The sequence below is a fragment of the Saccopteryx leptura genome, chromosome 8 (assembly GCF_036850995.1).
Source record: "Saccopteryx leptura isolate mSacLep1 chromosome 8, mSacLep1_pri_phased_curated, whole genome shotgun sequence".
NCBI lineage: Eukaryota > Metazoa > Chordata > Mammalia > Chiroptera > Emballonuridae > Saccopteryx > Saccopteryx leptura.
Genome location: NC_089510.1, coordinates 48,764,861 through 48,791,037, shown reverse-complemented (window position 1 = coordinate 48,791,037; position 26,177 = coordinate 48,764,861). Strand labels below are relative to the sequence as shown.

Below are 26,177 nucleotides of genomic sequence, written 5' to 3'. Positions count from 1 at the left end.
ACATTATTGGATTATGGTGACTTCAGGTCAGAAACATTTAAGGCCCTGGCTGGTTGGCTCAGTGGTAGAGTGTTAGCCGGGCGTTTGAAAGTCTCAGGTTCGACTCCTGTTCAGGGCACACAGGAGAAGCGACCATCTGCTTCTCTACCCCTTTCCCTCTTCTCTCTCTCTCTCTCTTTCTTCCTTTCCTGCAGCCATGGCTCAAATGGATCGAGCAATTTGGCCTTAGGCACTGAAGCTCTGGGGCAACTGCCCCAGATGGGCAGAGCATCGCCCCCTGGTGGGCATGGCAGGTGGATCCTGGTCGGGGTTCATGCAGGAGTCTGTCTCTGCCTCCCACCTCTCACTTAGTTAAAAAAAATTTATATATATATTTAGAGTTCAGTCTGTCCTAGGGAGCCTGCACTGAATGGCTTCTTTCCATTACTGGAGGACCTCTGTGAAAAAAAAAAAAATCCCAGCTCTGATTAGAAGGTTGTCTCCTAAAATCCCTTTGGCAGAAACTGGTTCATCAAAACAAAACAAAATCTATTTTAAGCTGCACAAAGAGCCATTGGGAAAACAAGGACTCTATTGGCTGGACGGGACAGTTGGCCACCTTACCATCTCATGAAGAAACACCACTTCTTCTCGGAGCCTGGGGCACTCCTGCAGAGCGCTGGGCTCCACCCGGCCAGCCTCTCCGCCCTCTTCCTCCACCTTCTCTGCACCGGGCCTCTTCTCCAAGTTGTCAGAATGTTGACAGCGCAGGGAGAGTTCTGAGGTTTTCTTCTCCTCCGTGTGGGTTCTGGGCTCCAGGGAAAGGCCTTTGCTGCATTCCGCTGTCCTCACTGCTTCCGGGCCCGGCTTGGCATCCTCGAGCGCCACCTTCTTGGGTACAGAAGCTGCAATGAGGATGAGAGTTATCAGCTGAAAGAGACTGTAATTCATTTTAAGAAAGGCTGCTCCCAGCACAGTCACTGACTTGGACTAGTCCTGCTTCACAAGGATGGAGGGACTTCCCCCGGCTCACCACTCCCTTGCATTCATCAGCCTTTCCTCCTAGCAATGTCCTGTCCTCAGATCCCGGGCCACAGACTATCAGAGATGGAGATCATCAAGTCCAGTGGTTCTCATCCGAGACCGTTCTGTTCCCCCCCCCCTCCCTGGGGGACATTTGGCAATGTCTGGAGACATTTTTGGTTGTCACAACTGGGTGGTGGGAGTAGTTACTGGCATCTAGTAGGTAAAAGCTGCGGATGCTGGTAAATATTCTACAAAGCATAGGACAGTCCCCCACAAAGGAGAATTACCTAGCCCCCAATGTCAATAGTGCCCAGGTTAAGAAATGTTGCTTAATCCAACCTTTCCTTTCACAAGAAAGTAAATTCAGACCCTGCGAAGTCAAGCTTGTTGCCTAAGGTCACGGATATTCATTATTTACACCAAGCCCCAAGGATGTGTTTTGATTGTGACTGACAGCTTCTTGACAGGCTGTCTGGCTCAGGGCCCACAGTCTTAACCACTTGACTACAATGTCTTGTGAACTCTGTTTAAGCAAACGTTAAGTCTGGCTTCTCATCTCTTGCAGGGGAAAGAAAGCCCGTCTCCCTGTTTACCTGTAGAAGTCTCAGCTCCCGGTGGCTTCTCCTCTTCAGGCCAACCTCCACCCTCTGACCCTTGGAAAGAAAACTCTTCCAGGCTGGAAAGAGACTGTAGCTCCTTCGGGGGTGTCCTGCACGGGGTGCTGTTGGTGCTGATGACAGCTGACACGCGGAGGGGCACGGACACAGCAAAGGGCTCGGAGATATTCAGGGCCCTGCGCTGGTGACGGGGTGAGGGCTCCATCTGGAAGTAGCTGCTGGTGAAGACGGATTTGCTGGGGCTGTCGTTCGAGGTGTAGAACATACCCAGCATCTTCGGGGCTGTCTGCTCGCTCTCAGGATCCTCGACAGGCCGGAACACCTTCAGCTGCTCAGGTGGGGGCCGGGCCTGAGTGCTTTGGAGTTGGCTTCGGTCAGTGCTCACGTCAAAGCCACCCTCAGCCCCCGCCGGCATCCCCTGCGGGCCCCAGTCACCCTCCTGCTTGCTGAGGTCACAAGAGCTGCCAGTGCTAGTTGCATGCATTTTTGCTGCTGGAATAAAAAATCCACCAGTGGTGACTGTTCGATTAAAACTTCCTTTGGTTTCTTTGCCTAGTAAAAAAGCAAACACATGGTCAGCAGCCTGGGCACACACACAACCGCACAGCCTTCCCGTGAGAACAGGCACGCAACACTTGAATATTAGGCTTCTTTCTCTTTCTTTCTTTCTTTCTTTCTTTCTTTCTTTCTTTCTTTCTTTCTTTCTCTCTCTCTCTCTCTCTCTCTCTCTTTCTTTCTTTCTTTCTTTTCTTTCACATATACAGAGAGGGGCAGACAGGAAGGGAGAGAGATGAGAAGCATCAATTCTATGTTGCGGCTCCTTAGTTGTTCATTGATTGCTTTCTCATATGTGCCTTGACGGAGAGGGGGCTACAGCAGAGTGAGTGACCCCTTGCTCAAGCCAGCGACCTTGGACTCAAACCAGTGACCTTGGCCTTCAAGCCAGCAACCTTTGGGCTCAAGCCAGCAACCATAGGGTCATCATGTCTATGATCCCACGCTCAAGCCAGCGACCCTGCGCTCAAGCTGGTGAGTCAGCACTCAAGCTGGATGAGCTTGTACACAAGCCAGAGACCTCAGGGATTTGAACCTGGGTCCTCTGCATCCCAGTCTGACGCTCTATCCACTGTGCCACCGCCTGCTCAGACGGCATAGCCTTCTAATAAGGGCACAGCCGCCGTAAGAAAGGTTCCTAACATTTGGTTGACAAGATAGGAAGCATCTTCTCATGTGCCTGTTCTGTTACGATGCCCTGATAGGCCCATTTGCTGTTGGGTCATATGTATCTGTTTAAAAAAAAAATTTTAAGGATGATTTCATCTTATTTTTTTTCCAGAGAACTTTCCTCCCATCCTTAAGGACTTAGGTCCTTCCATGGGCCTTGGTGGAGGTCGCGGGGCAGCACCCGTCAAGCGAAGGCCACTGCTAAAACCGCTTCCCGCAGTCCTCCGCCACACAAACCGTGTAGACCAGAAAGAAATAAAAAGACCGGTGGGAGATGATGGAATGATGTTCGCTCAAAATGAAGGCAATAAAAAGGGAAAAAAAATAAGAGGATAAAGTAAAATAACTTTAAAACTTTAAAGTTGATTGTTTTAAGCCTCCTCTGGCAGAGGGACCCAAACAGGGGTTTGAGTTCCAGGCAAGGACACAAATGCTGTTCTCAGCGAGACCTTTCTCCCTCTTACGAGGCGTCCTCTTGCAGGCTCAGAGGATGGGAGACTAGAAATGTACATTAACTCGAAGTTAGAAAGCCCAGGTGTGAGGAGCAACTGAGAAGTGAAGGCAAAGAAGAAAAAACCTGTATGGGAAATAAATAAGCCGGGAGATGACTAGTGAGCTGCCCGGGACCTGGAAGATAGTTGCCACTGGGTACGCAGGGCCGTGCTGGACAAGCACCATCAGCTCTGGCATTCTCACGGCCGCTCTGCAGGGCAAGGCTGGTCATCTCTAACACTTAAAGAAACAGACTTGAGAGCTGGGATATCCTGCCCAATGCCCAGGAAAGCGCTGCCCTTTTGAAATATTAAATTCTATAAAAACAAGACAAGGATTGCCTCAAGAGGTTTCCAAACCCAAGCAAATGGATGGATTCTAAAGGTGAGAACGTAATCAAAACACTGATCCAAGATGAACTCCTTTCAAAGGAGTTCACTGATGATGTTACAAGTTGAGAAATATTTTAAAACGTTGTTCTAAAGCTTTTCTGTATTGTTTCGGGTTGCTTCATTTATCAAAGAGCAAAATGTTTTCCACGAAAGGGGTTGGGAAGCCCCGGGGTAGATAGGCGGAGCTTAGTCTACTGCTGTGCTTCACAACCTGTGGTAGTGCTGTGGGCTGCTGAGCGGAGACAGGGCTGCAGGCGAGTCAGCCCTGAGAACCTGCTAAGGACCCCGGTGGAGAGGTGTTGCTGTGATGATAGGCACCCCCTCGCCCGCAACTGTGTACACATCTACTCCAAAAGGGGACGATCAGCCACATGCCAGGCCCGTGCCGATCCATGTTTATTAAAGAATGAATGAATCTACCAAGTCAAAATCACGACTTGACAAGCATGATAAAGCCAATGTCGATGGAAACATGCAAATTCAAGATGTAACTGGGGAGGCACAAGATTCTGAGGTGGAAGCCAGCGCCTCAAGGGGGAAGCCGCCTCTGCCTTGCTTTTCAGATGTTGCCCTTTTGACCTGGTTCGGGTGTGAACGTAAAGCAGCTGTTGTTGCCGTTGGTGGTTAGAGGAGGACTGGGGAAAACGGGTGGGCCTGTAGGGCTCGCCCTGCAGTGGAGTTGGGGGCGGTTAGTGCAAGGGCTGTGGGAACCCCTTGAGTTTAGAAAGGGCCACGGAGAGGTTTGGGAGTGGGGGGTCGTGCATGATGACCATGACGAGACAAGCAGGCCCCGTAACTTAAGAAGACAAGTCTGGTGCGGCAAGCCCAGCCTCCCAGCCAGAACCCCAGTCCTAAGCACAGCGGTGCAAGCTCACCTTCCACAGGCACTGAGCACAGCGAGTCCATGCTTTTAGCCGGTCGGATAGTAGCTTTTTCCACTAAAGACAAAAGGAAAAACAGCCCTGTGAATTCGTAGTTGAGAGGAAGCGTTCAGAACAATAGGTCAGGCTATCAGCACTAAAGAAAACTTTCTTTAGCAAAGGTTTTCAAGTATTTACCATTTTCCTCTTTGGACCCCCCCTTCCCACACACACATACACTGCACCCTAGATATCTGTTCGTACTTTCTGATTGGGACTGACCTTATAAAACAGGGCATCTGTAGGTCACAGTTTTATTAACATTTTACAGATACAGATACATTATAATTTTATTAAATACGAGCTGTTAGCAAATGAGGAGTCCTGAGCCCATTGTTATTGTACAAAAAGAATTCAAAGATTCATCTGTGGGGTAAAATCCATGAGGATCCGGGCAGCGCCTCCTAGCGGGCAGGCCGGGCAGCGAGCAGGAGTCTCGGCTACAGCCGCATCTCTCAGCACCGAGGGATTCCGTACAGCTGGGAGAGGGCCCGGAGAAGCGGTCACCTCCCCTACGTGTGCAGCTCTGCTCCTTGAGATCTCACCCACCAGCCTCACCCTGGAGCAGATACAAACCGAACAGTCCTTTCTTTGAGCATCCACTACGTGCCTGGGAGACTCAGACGGTGGTAAACCATCCGAGCAGGTTTTTGGAAGAGTGTGGCTTAAATAAGTAAAGACTTATTACGGGTGCAGGATTAGGCACTTTCAGAACTATCATGTCTTCTCAGGAGCTGAATGAACTGGAAGGTAGTTCCTTCTTGGCCAAGTTTTCTAGGATGGGAAGGAGGGCAGTTTGGAAGTGGAGCAGGCGCTGCAGCACTTGTGGCTTTAAGGTAACCTGAATTCGGACAGATCTGGCTTTAAGTCTCAACTCTGCCACTTCTGGGGCCTGTGACTCCTGATAAGCAGCTTACCTTTCCTAATCTCAGTTTTCTCACACATAAAATGAGGACAAATAGAGCTGTTGTGAGGATTAAATGAGTAATGCATATAAAATAAGGAAGCTGTATTAACCTAGACTAGGGTAGTCGCTTAATACAAAGTAACTATTATTCTTGTTGTTAATTTATTGATTTTAAAGGGAGAGGAAGGAAGAGAGAGACAGGAACATTGATCTGTTCCTGTACATGCCCTCACTGGGGATTAAACCGGCAACCTCTGTGAATTGGGACAATGATCTAACCCAGTGGTCCCCAACCCCCGGGCCGCAGGCTGGTACTGGTCCATGGGCCATTTGGTACCGGTCCGCAGAGAAAGAATAAATAACTTACATTATTTCCATTTTATTTATATTTAAGTCTGAACAATGTTTTATTTTTAAAAAATGACCAGATTCCCTCTGTTACATCTGTCTAAGACTCACTCTTGATGCTAGTCTCGGTCACGTGATACATTTATCCGTCCCACCCTAAAGGCCGGTCCGTAAAAATATTTTTTGATATTAAACCGGTCCGTGGCCCCAAAATGGTTGGGGACCACTGCTCTAACCCACCGAGCTATGCAACCTGATCATTATTGTTGTGGTTATTTAGGATAGATCAGGGTTCGGCAACAAAAGGGAAGCCAGGAGATGGTTCTAGAAGAAGCACTCAGAGTTGGCCTTAACCCAAATTGGGCTGTGTCCCCCTTTAAAAGTTTCCCCCTTTTTCCTCCTTGCTGCAAACCCTGCTGCTTCTGGGGGCTCTGCATTAGCCTTCCCTGGCTCAGGGCCTCTCTGCCCGGGGTCCACTGTGCTGTCAGAGGACACGGTCAACTTCACTCAAACCCTCAGTGATGGCAAGATGACCTTCAACCTCCTTATATCCAATAGGAAGCCAGAATTCTTATTCTTTGAAGATCTGCTGTTTTCACGAGTTTACAAACTGATTTATTATCCTAAAACTGCCTGGCCAGCGACCCTGAGCTTTTCTCTGTTTCCCTCAAGCTGCACTTCTTGACTCCACTGGGTTTCACAAGTCAGCCATTAGGGGCCGTGACCATATGACCCCAAGCGTCATGGAGGGCGAGCAATCGTTCTCTCTGTAGGACCATCAGTGTTAACCCTGCACGTTGGCCCCTCTTTAATGGTGCAGTTCCTTGCCGCCTTGGTTGCCACAGCAGCTGCTTTGAGGAACTGTCACCAAGGATTCCTTGACCCTTTTTCTGGATAGTAACTAAGCAACTTAGGACTCCTTGGCCCATGACTATATTTAGATTATATTTTTCCTCCTGGGACGTTGGCCCCATGGAGAAGCATCCACCAGTTTTCTGGTGGTCTTTAGGTCTTTGAGTTCCTTCTCTTAGATTTTCCTCATTGCACTGGGATTTTCCTGCTCAGAGAAGTCCACTGGAGGGTTCCCTGGAACCCTTCTGTTTGATAATGTACAATTTCCAGTGTACCAGTTTATGCATCTTCAGTCAGTCAACACCCCCACTTTTCTTTTTTTTCTTTTTGTTTCATTCTCTAAATGTGGGTAAACACTCCTTTACCTGCTTTCCCTCCACCAAAAAAAATCCCCAGTGCTATTCATGGTGAATCAATTTTTAAAATTTTCTTAGATATAAAGTTTTTTTTTTTCTTTTGTGAGAGAGACAGAGAGAGGGACAGATAGGCACAGACAGACAGGAAAGGAGAGAGATGAGAAGCATCAATTCCTCGTTGCAGCTCCTTAGTTGTTCATTGATTGCTTTCTCATATGTGCCTTGACCAGGGGGCTATTGTAGAGCAAGTGACCCTTTGCTCAAGCTAGCAACCTTGGGCTCAAACCAGCGACCTTGGGCTACAAGCCAGTGACCTTTGGGCTCAAGCCAGCGACTATGGGATCAGGTCTATGATCCCACGCTCAAGCCAGTGACCTCAGGGTTTCAAACCTGGTCCCTCTGTGTCCCAGGCCAAAGCTCTATCCACTGCACTGGTGCCTGGTTAGGCTGGAGGTTTTCTTTTTAAGATTAAAAATGTATTTAAATATATTAATCCACTGATTCACTTTTTTCACAGTTATATTCCAACAAATAGCAAGTCCATATGCCATTTATGGAGACCACACTGGTGGATTACGATCATAAATTCCCCCACTGCCATGCCAGCAACACTCTTCTGGAGAAAAGTGGCCACACAGGCAATAGTCAAGGTCACAGAGAGCCACTCCTATTATAACTGATGGTTCTTTAATTTCACCCTGCATCCTATCCATCAAAATTCAGCCAGTTTGATGATCTATCTCTGATTAGCTTGTTTATGAGATGTTAATCTAGCAGTTTTAAGCCCTGGCTGCATATCAGAATTACCTGGGAGCTTTTTAAAAATGACCAGTACATTGACTTCACCACAGATCCCATTAGGCAAAAGGGCTGTGGGCGTGAACCACTCTGTGGGCAATTTGAAGGTGCAGTCATTCTGAGAAGCCCCGGCCAGGAACATGCTGTGCATTTCTTGCATGTACCCCATGTAATCCACCTTGGACTTCTTCCTTTCGGAAACCACTTGGGGGTGGACATTTACCTGAGTCAGGATCATGGCAAATCATTCGTTTCATTTTTTGCTTGTTGTTTTGTTTTACTGTTTTTGATTTTTTATTACTTGGTGAACCTCTTTCTTTGGATCACTGATTCTGTAACTGAAATTCTCTCTTTGATGTGCTTAATTAAGCAAATCTCTTATTACTATTAGATAAGGAGTTTCTTGCCAGATACTTCTCCCTTTAAATTCTCCTCTGAGAATCTTATTTCTGTTTTGTATCTGATCTACCATACCCGTGGCGACCTGCCCTCTTCACCTGAACTATCTTGCCAGGGCAGTTTGTGAGACACGCTTGCCCATATACTGCATATTGCAGATGACTACCCAGGATCCATGTCCCTTCCCCGTTCTCACAGGGCCCTTGTCCTTCCTCTGCGCACCTGACCGGAAGCCCATCCCTCACGCCAGTGATTGGTTCAGGAACCCAGGCCCAAGCCAATCAGCACAGGGCACTCCCTTGGCCATAGGGGTTGAACCATGTGGTTTAGTGAATATGACTGAGATGGGAGGAGTGTGATGGGTGCTTCTGGAACAAAAGGGTCTGTGCTTAGAACAAGTGACTAGAAATTATGTTCTTTCTCCTTCTCTATGTCGTGATGATCAAAGGTAAAGCCCAGAACTACTGCAGCCACTTTGTCACAGCAAAGGAAGCCAGACTGGGAATGAAACTGATGCACAGAGGAGGGCACAGTGTGGGAAAACATGGAGGTAGAGACAGAGCTCCCCCCCCCCCCAATCCTCCCTACACCTGGGTGTTCCTATAAATTTCTTCATTGCTTAAGCCAGTTGAGGTGGACCTGCTATTATTTACGAACTGAATCACTGTAACGGCTCTACCCTGTGACATCCTTCACTACTCCTACAGGCAAAAGCGAAGAGTTCGAACATCTGTGCTTTATCATCCTTGGCATACGATCATCACTGGGATTGAGAAAACTCAAAATATTCTCTTATTTTTCCTATAGGAACTAATTCCCCCCATCTTTATTATGAAAAATTTCAAACATTTAGGAAAACTGACCTTTAAATCTACCATCTGGTTTGTATCAATGGCTGACATTTTGCAATATATTTGCTTTATCTTTTTCTATTATCCGTATTTACCTACAAGCCTATATTTTGCTGAAACATTTAAAAGTGAATTTCAATATTGTGACACTTCATCCTTATATTCTTCAACTTCTGCATATGTCTTCTAAGAACAATTAGCAAACTATGAAAATTTATAATTCTAATACTCAGTGTATTCATCCCCAAATGATCTTTTTAGCCTTTTTTTTCAAACTAGGATTCAATCAAAATTTGCTCGTTGCATTTGTACATTGACCTTTTACAGCTTGTTTTTATAACTATTGTCCCCATTTTTAAAAATCATACTTTCAATCCATAACACTAAAGGTCATGATGGCAAATTCCTTTGGACTTCCCTTTCTGACACAATATTTACCTAGAGTGGTTGTACTGCCCTTTGTATAGTGGGTCCCTCAATTCATGTCTTATGAATTCCTATTAACTACTGAGATATAATTCCCATCTCTAGTTAAAAATCATGATCATGACTGGGGGAGAAGTAACAGATCTTCCTTATGGTAGAGTTCATTAATAAATATAGAAGGAATAATGAAAACAGAAAATGACCATTTGGCAAACATCACAGTAACAACTGTTGTAGACAAGATCCTTTGGTGGATGCTAAAATTCATGGATGGAAGTATGATGAGAAACAGGTTATGTGCAGTCTCAAAATATCTCCCACAACATACTTATTAATTGCAAAGGAAAAAAAATAGTAACTTTACAGAAACAAAACCTTGTAGACAGCACTTTAACCAAGTGATCAAAGTTAACATCACAAGCCATAAAAAATAATGACATCATCTGCCTCCTGATACTAGGCACTGAGATAGCTACAACATTCATAATCTCTAACTGACAAACTCTTCTGGTTGGGACGAGATTAAGGAGACATGAATACTAAATGCAGTGTGGATTCTTGGACTGGATCCTGGACCAGAAAAAGGACATTAGTGGGTCATTTGGCCAAATATGAATAAACTCTGTAATTTATTTAAAGGTATTATATTGATATGAATTGTCTGGCTTTGATCTTTGTATTGCAGTTATATAGCATGTAAAAAGTTGGGGAATCAGTGTGAAGAGTATATGGATTCTCTGTGTACTATTTTTGCAACTTTTTTATAAATCTAAAATTATCTAAAAAATAAAACTCAGAAAGACTCTCTAGTTAATTTCTACCTTTCTCTTTCAGGGCTATTGAGTTTAATGTGATCAAACCAAAGACTTAAAGAGCAGGATTAGGGGGAAATATATCTCATAGACATAACTGTTGCTGATTCTTACCTGAGAGCCTCTGTCCTCTCACAAACACACTCCCGTTTCTACTCAGCTTTGATTTGGAGTCTGATCCAGAGCGTCCCAGGTTAAATATTGATTTCCACTTCTTAGATTTACTGGACAGCTTTCTTCTAAAAAAGCCAAGCCAGAAGGGGTTAGTTTGTTAACTAGCTATTTCAATGGGGCTTTTGAATTGAGAAGGAATACCCCAAAGATGTTCTGGTTATGAATGGCTCTGACATTTCAGAAAATTCCTCTGTAAAATCCCAGTTGAGCCTTACTCTTACCCTGTCTGGGGATGCCCTAGATCACCAAGCTAGGCTTTCATGAGTCAGAATAAAGGACCACATTCCCCAGAGGCAGGGGTAAAAGCATGCCATTAAAGACAGTGGTGGGGCAAACAGAAGCAAGGACCGATGGGAGACTCAGAGGTCACAGCAACCACAGTTCGGGGAATTCTGCTAAGCACTTCAGTCATAGGCTTTCAAAGGTAACTATTTTTTACAGAAGTAAGCACTGAAGAACATGGACCTCAGTCCTGTTATGCTCCCTGCAATGTGGGCCACACTGCTGTCACAGCCACAGGTTAGAAAAGGGCTGGTGAAGACTTCCATGGACTACAAGGGAGGAGTCTGAGAAAGCAATGGGAAGAGTCTGGCCTGGGAGAGTGGCAGGCTGCTGGCCATGGTCAGTGGTCACTGCAGAGAAATGCCCAGGGTAGTCAGTGTGTCTCTCCTTTCCTTGGTCCCTGGCACCAGGCTGCTTCAGGAGAAGGTGGGGGGTAGGAGCCACCACCAGGGGTCGCCACAGAGGCCTTGCCCTCCTCATGCCTGGAGGGACACTCAGACTTCTTCAAGTTTCAGGATGAAATCTGCAACTTGTTGGTCCACAGGGAACCTTTTCTCTGCAGGGTTCTCATGGAGCGCCCAGATCTCAAGCCCAGCGTGTGTTTCCCATCAATCAGAGAGAGAGACCTGCAGTGCTGGGCGGTCTCTTTGGATCTGGCCTGGCTTTTCTCAAGCACTTGGCCTTGGGGTGGATTTGACAGGGTGGCATAAACTGGGCTATGGTGTACCTAAGGTGTGTGGCTGAAGGCATATAGAAAGTGTACCTGATGGTCCTTTCAAGGGGTACTTCTTCCTAGTCCGTGGGTGGGAAGTCTTATCCTTCAGGGATTTAGTGTGGTGGCAGTGAGGAGGGGGGTGAAGGGGAGCAGTGGAGCTCAGTGTTTTAATTAAAAATTTTTACTTATTGATTTCTATTTTTTATTTATTTTTTGTATGAGAGAGATACGTGAAGGGAGAGAGAGGGAGGAGAGGCATCAACCTGTAGTCGCTTTCACTTTAGTTGTGCATTGAATGCTTCTCAAACACACCTTGACTGGGGATAGGACTTCGGGTTCAAGCCGAGCCAACTTTCCCTTGCTCAAGCCAATGACCTTGGGCTTTTTATGCGGCAACCTTTGGGCTCAAGCTGGCAAACTCTGGGGTCGTGTGGGTGATCCCCTGCTCAAGCCAGCAACCCTACACTCAAGCTGAAGAGCCCATACTCAGAGCCAGTAACCTCGGGGTTTCAAACTGGTGACCTCAGTATTCTTGGTCAACAGTTTATCCACTGCACCACTGCCAGTCAGGCATGGAGCACGGTCTTGAGAGAGCACTGTTTATACACTCCAGGAATGGAGGGGGTTCTCGCCAGGTGGGTTTCAGGTGTTTCATTCCCCTAACATGCACCCTGGCGCCCCCTACAGTTGTTGTGCAATGTGGGAGGGCTCCTTCCCCCTCCACAAAGGGAAACAGTCTTGCCCTCTTGGGGCAAGAGGACAATGGCAAGAGGTCTGAGGTGTCTGTTTTCACATCGACCAAACAGCAAAGACGACATTCTCCAGTAAAAAGATTGCCTTTCAGCCCCTCCACCTACTGGCTGCCTAGAATTTAAGACTCCTGTTTTAAGTGCTGCCTCCTTTTCACAGTGAGTATGAGGGCGAGGGGGGCAGAGGGATGTATGGAGACCAGGACTGCTACAGAGGAAGGAAGGGGGGTAAATGAGGAAAGAAGATATGCAGTGATCTAAAAATATGCTTGGTGTGTTTTCGGAAGAGAGGGAGGGCGCTGGCAGGTAAGAGAGAAGACCGGAAGCCAGAGAGAGAGTCTCCAGTGCTTCCTGCCGAGTCTCCGGGTCTAGAGCGGCACTGCTACCCACCTGGCCTCCCTTCAGCTCCATGCCTTTCGTAATGTTCTGTGGAGGTGAAGGGGGGGTGGACGGAGTCAAGATTTTTTGTTTTGTTTTGTTTTGTTTTGAGCAAACTTACTTTTGAAAATGTCAAACCTGTTTTGTCCAAAGTAAGGAGTAAGGGATTTTATTCATGACTCTTGACAACTGTGAGCCCCACCTCCACCATGGTACTAGGGAGGGACCTCTAGTGGGACTTCAGGGTCTTGATAACTTGGGTAAGAGAGAGTTGTGGAGTCAGCTCCTTTCTCTTCTGGAGTGTTTCTTTACACCCCTGCTGCCATCATGGCCCTGAGATTATATTTCTCCCTCAACTGTCTTCCTCCGCCCAATCATCTCCCAGAATTGCACAGAATGCCACTTACTTGTTGTCTGGCAGCTCAAGGACGGTGTGGAAGAGAGTGCCCATGGGCGGGACGATCTCAGGCAGGCTGTTCTCCCTCCTCTCCTTCCGAGCAGCGTGGTTGGTGGCCAAGCTCCGGGCCTGAGCTTCCTCCAGGCTCACCAACTTCATGGGCAGGGAGAGGGCTGGCAAGGTCAGGCTCTTCATGATGGGCCGGTTTTCTGGACAGAGAAGAGAAGAGTTCACAGACTACTAGGCATTGCTCTAGCCAGATTCCCTGTCCATAGCTCCTCCCTGCCTGCCCTCCTGACAGGGGACTCCTCTTAGGCCTGGTGAGGTCTGGGGCAGAGTCTGCATACAGGAAACTGACAACCCACCTGGCCAGATGAGCCAGAGGGCAGGCAGGCCCTTCAGGAGGTAAACGGCACTAACTGTGTTTTTCAAAGAGGAACCATTCATTCATTCATTCATTCACATGACAAACATGTACTGAGCACTTACTGTGGGCCAGAGTAACAAGAATGTTTTTTGTTTTTTTAATAAATGGGTCTTTAACCCTAGAAACTGCTTAGTGCTTTGGCCATGTGGGAGGTAGCCTCACTCAGCCAGCGTAAGGCAGGAGATTGCCTCTTCTCTCTGCAACTAAAAAACAGTGGCTCAAAGGCCATTAAGGTTGGAGCCTGCACTTTCCCTAGTTCGCCCAGGCTTATCTCTCTGCAGGAAAAAAAAAAAGTTGACAGCCTATACTAGTCTCTAAAAGATAGAAGGCTATTTACTCACTACCCAGTCATCTTCTAGTATTTGCAAGTTAATCCTTTCCGTGTGTGTGTGTATTTATATATATAGATATATATTTATTTTATTTTATTTTTTTAAGAAATACATAGAACTGGTTACAGATCAGTGGACTCCAAGGTTTTCTCTTTTCTCAAAGTCAGAAGTTCTTAACTTGGGGCAATTTTGCACCCGCTCCCTCTGGACAGGGCTATTTGGCAATGGTGGGAGACATTTTTGGTTGTCACAAGTACATGTGGGAGTGTTACTGGCACTTGTGGGTGGAGGCCAAGGGTGCTGTTAAAGAGCCTCTGGTGCACAGGACGGTGCCCCACAAGAAGAACTATGCAGCGCTAAATGTCAAGAGTGCTGAGACTGAGAAACCTTAATCTAAATAAAAAAAAAGAAGAGGTCTAAGTTTGCCTCTATTTAGTCTCTTGGCAACCTTGCCAATTTTCTGTAACTTTCAAAGATGTAAAAAGATTCAAAGGCAGCTTGGACCAACTGAGACTAAGAAATTGTTTTTTGTATAGGACTCGCCTGATTTTCAGGAAGCACCTTGACAATACTATTTCTCTTTGCAGAACATGACCCTCTCCGGCTAGAGGGAAATAAAACCACTGAAAAAGGACCTGGTAGAAAATAGAGACAGAACGTGACACTGTGGTGTTTCCAGGGAGGGCAGCATGGCAGTCATTCAGTCAGGTAAGTAATCTGTGATCCTAAAACCTTGTCAGTAATGTTTCTGACTTTAACTCAGTTTTCTTACTTAATCAAAAGGAGGTTAAAATATTTCATTTTAATTTACTCTTTTTTTTTTTTTACAGAGACAGAGAAAGAGTCAGAGTGAGGGATAGACAGGGACAGACAGGAACAGAGAGATGAGAAGCATCAATCATTAGTTTTTCATTGCACATTGTGATACCTTAGTTGTTCATTGATTGCTTTCTCCTATGTGCCTTGACCACGGGCCTTCAGCAGACCGAGTAACCCCTTGCTTGAGCCAAGGACCTTGGGCCCGAGCTGGTGAATTTTTGCTCAAACCAGATGAGCCCAAGCTCAAGCTGGCCACCTCGGGGTCTCGAACCTGGGTCTTCCGCATCCCAGTCCGACGCTCTATCCACTGCGCCACCGCCTGGTCAGGCCATTTTAATTTACTCTTAATGTTTGTTTGTAGATGCTAGATATTTATTTGTTACTAAAGTATTTATTTACTTAAAAAATTAAATCAGCCCTAGCCAGATAGCTCGGTTGGTTAAAGCATCGTCCCGAAGTGCAGAGGTTGCCGGTTTGATCCTGGTCTGGCCACATACAGGAGCAGATCGATGTTCCTGTCTCTGTCTCCCTTCACAAAGCAGCCAGAATGCTCAGATCCTGAGCTCCTGGCTCAGAGTCCTCCCATGCTTCCGTGGCACGGAGAACAAACCAAACTCTTAGCATGACCTATAGGACCTCCATCTGCTTCCCCTGTCTCTCTTTCTCTCCCTCTCTTGCTAAAATCAATCAATCAATTTTGTTTTCAAATTAAGTTAACCGGAACAGTAGATGAACATACACAGCAGGGTCAGGAGACCTGAGTTTAGCACCGACCTCTCCCCTATTTCTAGGCTCCAGTATCCTATGGCCTACTCATCATCTCTGCTTAATGTTTAATAGGCATCTCTAACTCTACATTTCATAACAGAGTTTGAGATTTCTACTCCTCACCTCTAGATCACTAAGTACCTCCTCCCATCTTCTCCAAATTGGTAAATGACCATGGAGCCCCCGCTGTGTAGACCAAAACCTGTAGTAGTTATTTTTCATTCATTTCTTCCTTTGATGCACCTCCTTCTCCCACATCCAGCCTCTAATCAAGCCTTGTAACTCAACCTCTGAAGTGTATCCTGAATCCAGCCACCTTCCTCTATTCCTGATAACATGCTAGTCCACGCCACTACGATTTCCCACCTGCTTTCTGCCATAGCTCCTTAACTGGTGTCCCTGCTTCCAGCCTGTTGCCTTTCAGTCTTCCCTTCACAAAGCAGCCAGAGCGCTCAGACCCTGCGCTCCCGGCTCAAAGTCCTCCCATGCTTCCATGGCACTGAGAACAAACCAAACTTAGCATGACCTATAGGACCTCCATCTGCTTCTGCTTTCCTCTTTGTCCACCCACCCAGTGGTCTACACAGATTCACAATAAATTTTTGAATATATACTCCATTATATATATGCATGTATTTGTAAATTATACATATTTATCACTGCATTAGTATGATATATAATAGAAAACACACAAAATCATAGAACTGACAAAGTATACAATAAAAATAAGTGAGAAAAGAAATTGTAATAGTTTCTTCTAATACCTGTACTTCAGTACTTCGGTCTCTGGTGCCCCAGAGGGTGGAGCATCCCACTTTGGAGACCACATTGGCTTTAGCCTTACTGGCTGACTTTCTGCAACACTAGAGCTCCTTCCCGCCTCAGAGCTTTTACACTCCCTGCTGTCTGTGTTTGAAACATTCACTCCCCAGATCCTCACGTGACTGGTTCCTTTAGTCATTCAGGTTTCAGTTCAAAAATCACTTCCTCGGAAACCACAACCACTCTGTACCCAAATAACACCCTCAAGTCACGACCATTCCATTACCCTTATGTCTGTTCCTCATGGCATCTATGGTCTTTGAAGTGATAATGTATTTGTTTGTAAACTTATTTATTGCCTGTCTTCCCAACCAGACCACAGCTCCATGAAGGGCAGCATCTTCGCTGTTTGTGTAACACCATCCTCAGTGTCTAGAACAGTGCCTGGCACATAGGAGGTGCTCAATACATATATACTTATGTTTTAATGCTTCTTGAATATATTACAATCTGTCTGGTCTCCCTGCTCTCATTTATCAATTAAAGGTATTAGATTCTATGCCTTCTATAATATTTCCAGTTTAAAATAGAATCTTATCTCCAAATCTAAATTTCAGAAGATATGACTTATTCTATTTTGTGTAAACATTAAATATATTACCTTACCAAACACAACGCAAATTCATAACAAGAACATTTAAATTAAATGCATTGAATAATAAGTACTGGAGGTAATCAAGAGTTAAAGGGTCAAGAGTAAATTGGATTTCAATATGCAGGACAAAAGATGATTAAGGCAATGGTCACATAAAGAACAGGCATTTCCAAGTTAGCATTAGAAACACCCTGAACACTAACAGTCATGGGTTTGTTGTCTAGAAGAATATTGCCCCAAACCCAGTAATAAATAAACCACAGTTGTTTATTATCTGTTTTCCTCTTTTTTCTTCACAGAGGCAGCCTAGGGTCAGAAAACGAGTATGGCTGGAAGATCTTAGGTTCAATGGTCAGTCCCACCAGTTACTAGCCTGTGGCTTTAGAGATTACTAAACTTTTCTGGCTCCCCGTTCTTCACATATAAAATAAGATTGATAACTATATAATTGTTGTGATAACTCAGTGAGATGATATATGTGGAGTGCTTGCAATAGTTCTTGGCAGAGATTAAGTCCACAATAAATTATTAGTTGACTCAAAAAGATTAATGAATGAATGAATATTACTTCTTATTTACTTTCAAAAAGGATTTATATAGCTTGCAATAAATAATACATCTATAATGTATTATTAAAGATGAAGAAATGTCAGCCACTCCTAGGTATATAACCCAAAAGAATTGAAAACATACGTTCACATAAAAATTTGTGAATGGCCTGACCAGGTGGTGGCACAGTGGATAGAGCGATAGACTGGGATGCAGAGGACCCAGGTTCAAAACCCCAAGGTCACCAGCTTGAGTGTGGGCTCATCCGGCTTGAGCATGGGGTCTTTGGCTTAAGCGTGGGATCATAGACATGACTCCATGTCTGGCTTGAGCCCAAAGGTCACTGGCTTGAAACCCAAGGTCGCTGCTTGAACAAGGGCTCACTCATTCAGCTGTAGTCCCCGACCCCCCACCAAGGCACATATGAAAAAGCAATCAATGAACAACTAAGGAGCAGCAACGAAAAATTGATAGTTCTCATCTGTCTCCCTTCCTGTCTGTCTGTCCCTATCTGTCCCTCTCTCTATCTCTCTCTCTGTCTCTGTCACACACAAAAAAATTGTGAATGAATGTTCATACAGCATTAATACTCATAAAAACTTAAAAAAAAAGAAAAGAAAACAAACAACCCATATATCCACCAACTGATGAATGGATAAACAAAAACAAAATATGTGGCATGTTCTTTCAAAAAATATTATTCCACCATATAAAGAAATGAAATACTGATACATATGACAATATGGATTAACCTTGAGAACAGAATAAGTGAAAGAAGTCAGTCACAAAAGACCATGTATTGTATGATTCTATTATATAATATTTACATGAAAGGTCCAGAAGAGGTAAATCAATAGAAGCGGAAAGTAAGTTAGTGATTGCCTAAGTCTGGGAGGAGGGGAAAAGGTGGAATGACTGTCCAATGGGCATGGGATTTCCTTATGGGGGGAGGGGCACGTTCTGAAATCAGAGAGTGGTGACAGTTGCCCAATTCTCTGAATACATACAATAAAACCCACCGAATTTTATACTCTAAAATTATTTTTTTAAATGGTAAACTTTACAGTGTATGAATTTTATATAAATAAAAAAAATTATTTTAAAGAAGGGTCATAAACCACCTAGCGGACAGGGTCAGGTGGGAACAATTATACCAGGAATCAAAACGTAATGGTGCCCTGGCCGGTTGGCTCAGTGGTAGAGCGTCGGCCTAGCGTGTGGAGGACCCGGGTTCGATTCCCGGCCAGGGCACACAGGAGAATTTGCTTCTCCACCCCTCCGCCGCGCTTTCCTCTCTGTCTCTCTCTTCCCCTCCCGCAGCCAAGGCTCCATTGAAGCAAAGATGGCCCGGGCGCTGGGGACGCCCAGGATGGGCAGAGCATCGCCCCCTGGTGGGCAGAGCGTCTCCCCTGGTGGGCGTGCCGGGTGGATCCCGGTGGGGCGCATGCGGGAGTCTGTCTGACTGTCTCTCCCTGTTTCCAGCTTCAGAAAAATGAAAAAAAAAAAACACAAAAAAAACAAACAAAAAAAACCGTAATAGTAATTGCAATTGATTATGCTGATGTTTATACTTCTTTTCCTCCCAAATATACGAGTTAAACTGGAGAAGACTGCTTTGATTAGCTAACACAAATGATTTGTAATATGGTTCTCATACACCACTGGCGGCGGCAGCACTGGGAAACTTGATTCCCAACAGCACTCCCGATATGCTGAATCAGAAACTCTGGGGATGAGGCCCAGAAATCTGTCTTAACAAGCCTTCTAGGTGGTATTGATGTGCACTAATGGTGGAAAACCACCATCACACAAATGGTAGTTAACAGGTTTCTTTTTTTTTATGAGATATTTTTCCTTTATTTATTTTTTTTCCAAATTTTACTTTGTACAGGTTTCAGGTGTACATCCCAGGGGCCAGACAATCATATACTTGACGTAGTGTTCCCCAAGGTATTTCCAGTACCCCCGCTGGCACCATACCTAGTTATCACAATACTGCTGACTCTATTCCCTATGCTGTATCATACTTACATCCTTGAGACTAGTTTGTAATTACCAATTTGTACTTCTTAATCCCTTCATCTCTTTCACCGGGTTCCCCAAACCCTACCCCTCTGGCAACCACCAATTTTCTCTCTGTGTCTATGAGTCTGTTTTAATTTTGTCTGGGGTTTTTTTTTTGTTGTTGTTCTTTATATTTTACATGTAAGTAAAATCATATGGTATCTTTCTCTGACTGAATTATTTTACTGAGCATAGTATACTCTAGATCCATCCATGCTGTTGCAAATGGTAAGATTTCATTCTTTTTTATGACCAAGTAATATTCCATTGTAAATCTGTAATGTTCCATATGTAAATATGTAAATTTTACCCACTTGTCTATTGATGGACACTTGGGTTGCTTCCATATATTGGCTGTTGTAAATAACACTGCAGTAAACATAAAGGTGCATATATGCTTTTGAATTAGTGTCTTGGGTTTCATTGGATAAATCCCTAGAATTGGAATCACTAAGTCATAAGGCAGTTACATTCTTAATTTTTTGAAGAAACTCCATACTATTTTTCATAGTGGCTGCACCATTCTGTAATCCCACCAACAGTGCACAAGGGTTACCTTTTCTTCACATCCCTGCCAACCCTTGTCATTTGTAGGTTTATTGATGATACACTTTCTGACAGGTGTGAGGTGATATCTCATTGTGGTTTTTAATGTTGAGCATCTTTTCATATATCTATTGGCCATCTGTATGTCCTCTTTGGAGAAGTGTCTATTCAGGTCCTCTGCCCATTTTTTTCTATTCATTCATTCATTCATTCATTCATTCAAATAACTGGGCAGAGGGCTGAAACTCTTAGGTGGATCCAGCCCCGAGAAACTGCACCATTGCATATTTATTGAGTTCCAAAAGCCATAGCTTAGCAGATAGAAGTAGAAAGTTACACAAGCCTTTTCTCCCATCCATTTCATCCCCAACCCTGCACATCTATTGTTTCTTTCATGTACAATGACACAAGAAGAGTCAGAGTCTCAGAGCTTATCAATCATAAAGGACATCTGGTTCTTGGAGGCATTCCTCCAAGAATCCTGTGTACTTGCATTCATCTCTGCCCATTTTTAAATTGTATTGTTTGTTTTTATAGTATTGAGAAGTATGAGTTCTTTATAAATTTTAGATATTAACCCTTTATTAGAGGCATTATTGAATATGTTCTCTTACTTAGTAGATTCTTTGTTTTGTTAATGGTTTCCTTTGTTGTGTAGAAAATTTTACTTCTTTCTTTCTAATTTGGATGCCTTTTATTTCTTCATTTTGTCTGATTGCTGTGGCTAGGACCTCCAGTACTGTGTTGAATAAAAGTGGTGGAAGTGGACATCCTTGTCTTTTTTCTGATCTTACAGGAAGCACTTGCAGGTTTTTTTTATTATTTTATTTTATTTTTTTTATAGAGACAGAGAGTCAGAGAGAGGGATAGATAGGGGCAGACAGACAGGAATGGAGAGAGAGATGAGAAGCATCAATCATCAGTTTTTCGTTGTGACACCTTAGTTGTTCATTGATTGCTTTCTCATATGTGCCTTGACCGTGGGCCTTCAGCAGAACGAGTAACCCCTTGTTCTAACCAGAGACCATGGGTCCAAGCTGGTGAGCTTTGCTCAAACCAGATGAACCCGCGCTCAAGCTGGTGACCTCAGGGTCTCGAACCTGAGTCCACCGCATCCCAGTCTGATGCTCTATCCACTGCGCCATCGCCTGGTCAGGCGCACTTGCAGTTTTTGCTCACTGTGTATTATGTTGACTGTGGATTTGTCATATACGGTCTGTGTTACATTGAGGTCTGTTCCCTCTGTTCTCACTTTGCTTTTTCTGCATCTACTAATATGATCATGCAATTTTTATCTTTCATTTTGTTTATGTGGTATATCACATTGATTTGTGGACACTGTATCAACCTTGCATCCCAGGACTAAATCCCACTTGATCATTGTATATGATCTTTCTAATGTATTGTTGGATCTAGTTTGCTAATATTTTGTTGAGGATTTTTTTTTATCTATTTGCATTAGAGATATTGGCCTACAGTTTTCTCTCTTTGTACTGTTTTTACCTGGTTTTGAAATTAGGATATTGCTGGATTCATAAAAAGAACTTAGAAATCTTCCGTCTTTTTGTAATTATTTGGAATAGTTTGAGAAGAAAAGGTGTTAATTCTTCTTTGAATGTTTGGTAAAATTAGCCGGTGAAGCCATCTGGTTCAGGACTTTTGTTTGTTATGAGGTTATTATTATCATTATATCTGCTCCAGTTTTATTAGTTGTAATTGGTCTGTTCAGATTTTCTGATTTTTCTTGATTCAGCTTTGGAAGATTGTTATCTTTCTAGGAATTTATCCATTTCATCCAGAATGTCCAATTTGTTGGCATATAGTATTTGTAATATTTTCTTACAATTCTTTGTATTTCTGTGGTGTCAGTTGTTATTTCTCCTCTTGTTTTTGATTTTATTTCTTTGGGTTCAGATTTGTCAATTTTGTTTATTTTTTCAAAGAACCAGCTCTCGGTTTCATTGATCTTTTGTATTGTTTTTTTAAGTCTCTGTGTCATTTATTTCTGTTTGATCTTTATTATTTCTTTTCTTCTATTCACTTGGGACTTTGTTTATTGTTCTTTTTCTAGTTCCTTTAGGTGTAAGGTTAGGTTGTTTGAGATTTTTCTTCCTTCTTGTAGTAAATCAGTATTGCTATGAATTTCAGTGTTAGGACTGCTTTTGCTGTGTTCCACAGATTTTAAGTTGTATCTTCATTTTGTTTGTCTCAAGGTAACTTTTGACTCCTTCCTTGATCTCATTGTTAATCCATTTGTTGTTTCGTAACATGTGTACTTGAAAAGTCTGTATATTCTGCTGTTTTGGGGGAAATGCTCTAAAAATATTAATTAAATCTATCTGGCCTACTGTGTCATTTAAGGTTGCTATTTCCTTGTTGATTTTCTGTCTGGAAGATTTATCCATTGATGTCAATGGGGTGTTAAAATACCCTACTATGATTGTATTACTGTTGATCTTTCCCTTCATGTCCATCAAGATTTGCTTTATATATTTAGGTATTGCTATGCTGGATGCATAAGTGTTTACAAGGGTTATAACCTCGTATTGGATTGATCCTTCTATCATTATGTAATGTCTTTATCTTTTGTTATATAGCTTTTGATTTAAAGTCTATTTTGTCAGATAGAAGTATTGCTATCTCAGCTTTTTATTCATTTGCATTCGTATGAATATCTTTTTCCATCTTTTTACTTTTAGTATATGTGTACATTTCATTCTAAGGTGGGTCATTTGCAGACAGCATATATATGGATTTTGTTTTCTTATCCATTCAGCTAACCCAAATCTTTTGATTGGAGCATTTAAGCCATTTACATTTAAGGTGATTATTGATAGGTACATATTTATTGTCATTTTATTCTTTATAACTATGTGCCTCTTTTCTTTCTTCCTTCTTAAAGAAAACCTTTTAACATTTCTTGTAATACAGGTTTGGTGGTAATGGACTCTTTTAACTTTTTCTTGTCTGGGAAGTTCTTTATTTCTCCTTCAATTTAATTTAATTAATTTATTTATTTTAGCAAGAGAGAAAGACAGACAGCCAGGATGGGAGAGAGATGAGAAGCATCAATTCTTCATTGTGGCACCTTAGTTGTTCATTGATTGCTTTCTAATATGTGCCTTGACCAGGTGGCTTCAGCTGAGCCAGTGACCCCTTGCTCAAGCTAGAGACCTTGGGCTCAAGCCAGTGACCATGTGGTCATGTTTATGACCCCACATTCAAGCTGGTGGCCCTGTACTCAAGCTGGTGAGTCTGAGTTCAAGCCAGGTGAGCCTTTGCTCAAGCCAGTGACCTTGGGCTTTCAAACCCGGGGCCTTGGTGTCCCAGGCCAACAATCTATCCACTGCATCACCTCCTGGTCAGGCTTCTATGTAGTTTTTTGTGCTTGGTATCTCTTTGTTAAAGTTCTAAGTTCCATGAGCACTCTTATAGCTGTTGTTTTGAACTCTGAATCTGGTAGCTTATTTGCCTCCATTTTATTTAGGCCTTTTTTCTGGAGATTTCTTCTGTTCTTTCATTTGGGTCATGTTTCTTTGTCTCCCCATTTTGGCTACCTCTCTGTATTTATTTCTATGTACTAGGTAGATCTGTTATGCCTTGGTATGGTATTGGGTGTCTTGTGGGGCTCAGAGACACTGTCTCTTTGATTGCCAGAGCCCTCCTATTATAGTTGAGTTTTGATTGCTGTTGGCTTATTTGTGGGTGGGGGCCCCCACCAGCTGGCTATGAGTATCTACCCTGACTGCACTGTATGAGCTGCTGTGTGATAAAGATGAATTTGCCCCAACAAGATTTCCCTTTGTGTGTGTGTCACTTGTGGAACTAATTTGGTTATATTCTGATTTGGTCTGAACCACGGGGTGCGTTGGTTGTGGGACCCCTAAGGAGGGGATCCGGTGCTGGTTGATTCAGTGCCGCCACTGATGGTCCCTGGGCTACTTGTTTGGAGCTACAAAACGACACACAGTTTATGGCTGCATCTGCTGGGCCTGGATGTGCATAGGAGGCGCCCAGTTGTGCACCAAGGCCAGTTTCCACCAGCACTGAGCCCAGGAGCAGGTCAGCCTCTGACAGTATGCGTGTTGCATGAGGGGCTCTCAGTGAGTCACCAGGAAGGGGTAAATGGTGTTCACGAGACTGATACAGATTCAAACTTGGCACCAGTACTGTGTTGGAGGCCACTCAGCAACAGTGTCAGGGTACACCAAGGTTGACCACTACCTTCCAGGTGCCTGTGGACCTTTGTGTTGGGATCGGGTCTCAGAGATTTATCGGGGTGAAACCAGCAGTGCTGATCAGGCCCAAACAGACAAGATTTGGCTTGTGAAGGGAGGGAACATTCCCTACAGGAATGCCGGTGCTGGTCTGGTGTGTGAGGGAACAGTGGCCCTGGCCAACGGCCACACAGCTCAGTTCTTCCCAGATTCTGCCAGACTTACTGGAGAGCCTTCTGTAGCAGAGGACCATGCTGGCCACAGCCTACTGACAGTATTGCAGAGTGCAAGCTCAGCAAGGCACAGTTACTCTGGCCTGCAGGGGGCAGGCTGCTGTGGTCCTAGGGAGCAGGGCACTGCTGTGTGCTGGTGCTTTGGCCTGCTGTGCGTGGGGAAAGGGAAATTGTCTCTGTCTGAGAGCTCTGATTTTTTGAGTCCACCCTCAAGATCCTGTCAAGAAAGTCTGCACCACAGACTCAGGCAGCAGACTCCTCAGCAGGTCGTGAACGTGGCTGTGCAGGGCGACAGTGGTTGAGAGGGTGGGGCTTGTGCAGTTCCCTTACTCCAGTGTAGTTCAGGGGGGAGTGATCAGCCCAGGAAAGATGGTGTCTGTAGGCAGTGCAGGAAAGGAACTCAGCACAGGGACCCTTGGGGCTGTTCCTTCAGCTCTCTTCCCAGAGTCACACAACCCAGTCTGTCCTCACAAGCTTCTAGTCTGCTCTGCGCTATCCTTCCTCTGATGGAGCCCTGGGTGAGTAGCAACAAACAAGATTTTGTGAGCTAGCCCTTTAATATGGCACCTGGGACTCTAGCAGACTCTTGTCTCTCCCTGGCAGAGCTAAGCCCCACTGATTTTTATAGCCAGATGTTATATAGGCACCTCTTCCCAGCTCTATTGCTCTGGGCTGGGTATCCCAGCATGGGGATAAGACCCATGTTCCTCAGGGGGACCTCTGCAGCTGAGATATCCCTCCAGATTCTGGAGCCGCCACAAACGGGTACAGGGCAGCCCTTTTTGCATCTCCACCCTTCCTACCAGTCTTGATGTGTCTTCTTCTATAAATCCTTGGTTTTAAGACTTCTGTTCAGTTAGTCTTCAGTTATTCAGGTTGACTGTTCTATAATTTAGTTTTAATTCCAGTTCAGGCTTGGGAGGAGGTGAGTGTAACTTCTACCTACCCTGCCACCATCTTCTCCCAGGCTTCTTGATCAACTGGATTTCTGGTTTTTACAAATTGGGCTCACATGAATGAACCGAACAATACCCCATTCATTCCTAGGGTTCACTGTGCCCTTATAAGAGTTATAGAACTCAGGTATAATATTTTGCATCACATAATACCCAGCCTGGAATATCTATATGTTTCTCATCATTCACTGTATGCTAACTAGTCTCTACATACACATACCTCTAAACAAGCAATCATTTCTGTACACATAGTGCCAGGTATAGGGCAGAACAAAGTAAGCATTCAAGAAATGCTTGGGAAGAAAATGCATTCTAAATATACACGAGAGTATGAACATACTGACACTTAACTCATTCACTTAAGACTTTCAGATGAAGGCATAAGGGTCTTCTGAAATATATTATACTGAAAGTAAAAATGAGATTGTTGAAGAGAAGGATGCTACCAGTGCCTCTAGTTAATAACTCAAAGAGTTTAAGAACATACTAAAACCAATAGATTATTATTACAGTTTACTATGCCACATTTACAGAGCAGTCCAAGTATGCAACCAATCAGAAACATGCTACAACCACCTGAAAACACACCACACCTTTGCTGCACACATACAGATGTATATGTGCATGATCTCCAGACACTGACACACACACAGTAATCAGCACATACACAGTACCAACAACAGAGTTAGAACCAAGGCCACCTTCACTTATTCTTGGTCCCTGTGACTAAGGCTAGAAAGGAGGATGGGCTGGTG

General features: G+C 44.2%; 1 protein-coding gene across 1 annotated transcript in view; it reads right to left on the bottom strand.

The window, feature by feature from the left end:
* Nucleotides 1-26,177, bottom strand: part of ARHGAP31 (Rho GTPase activating protein 31) — a 117,986-nt gene that overhangs the window by 9,155 nt on the left and 82,654 nt on the right. Inside the window, exons 7-11 of the mRNA XM_066347772.1 lie at nucleotides 13,105-13,303; nucleotides 10,514-10,638; nucleotides 4,606-4,668; nucleotides 1,599-2,174; nucleotides 604-884 (exon numbers count right to left, since the gene is read on the bottom strand). Of these exons, the coding sequence (XP_066203869.1) occupies nucleotides 604-884; nucleotides 1,599-2,174; nucleotides 4,606-4,668; nucleotides 10,514-10,638; nucleotides 13,105-13,303 (1,244 nt within the window). The remainder of the gene's footprint in view (nucleotides 1-603; nucleotides 885-1,598; nucleotides 2,175-4,605; nucleotides 4,669-10,513; nucleotides 10,639-13,104; nucleotides 13,304-26,177) is intronic.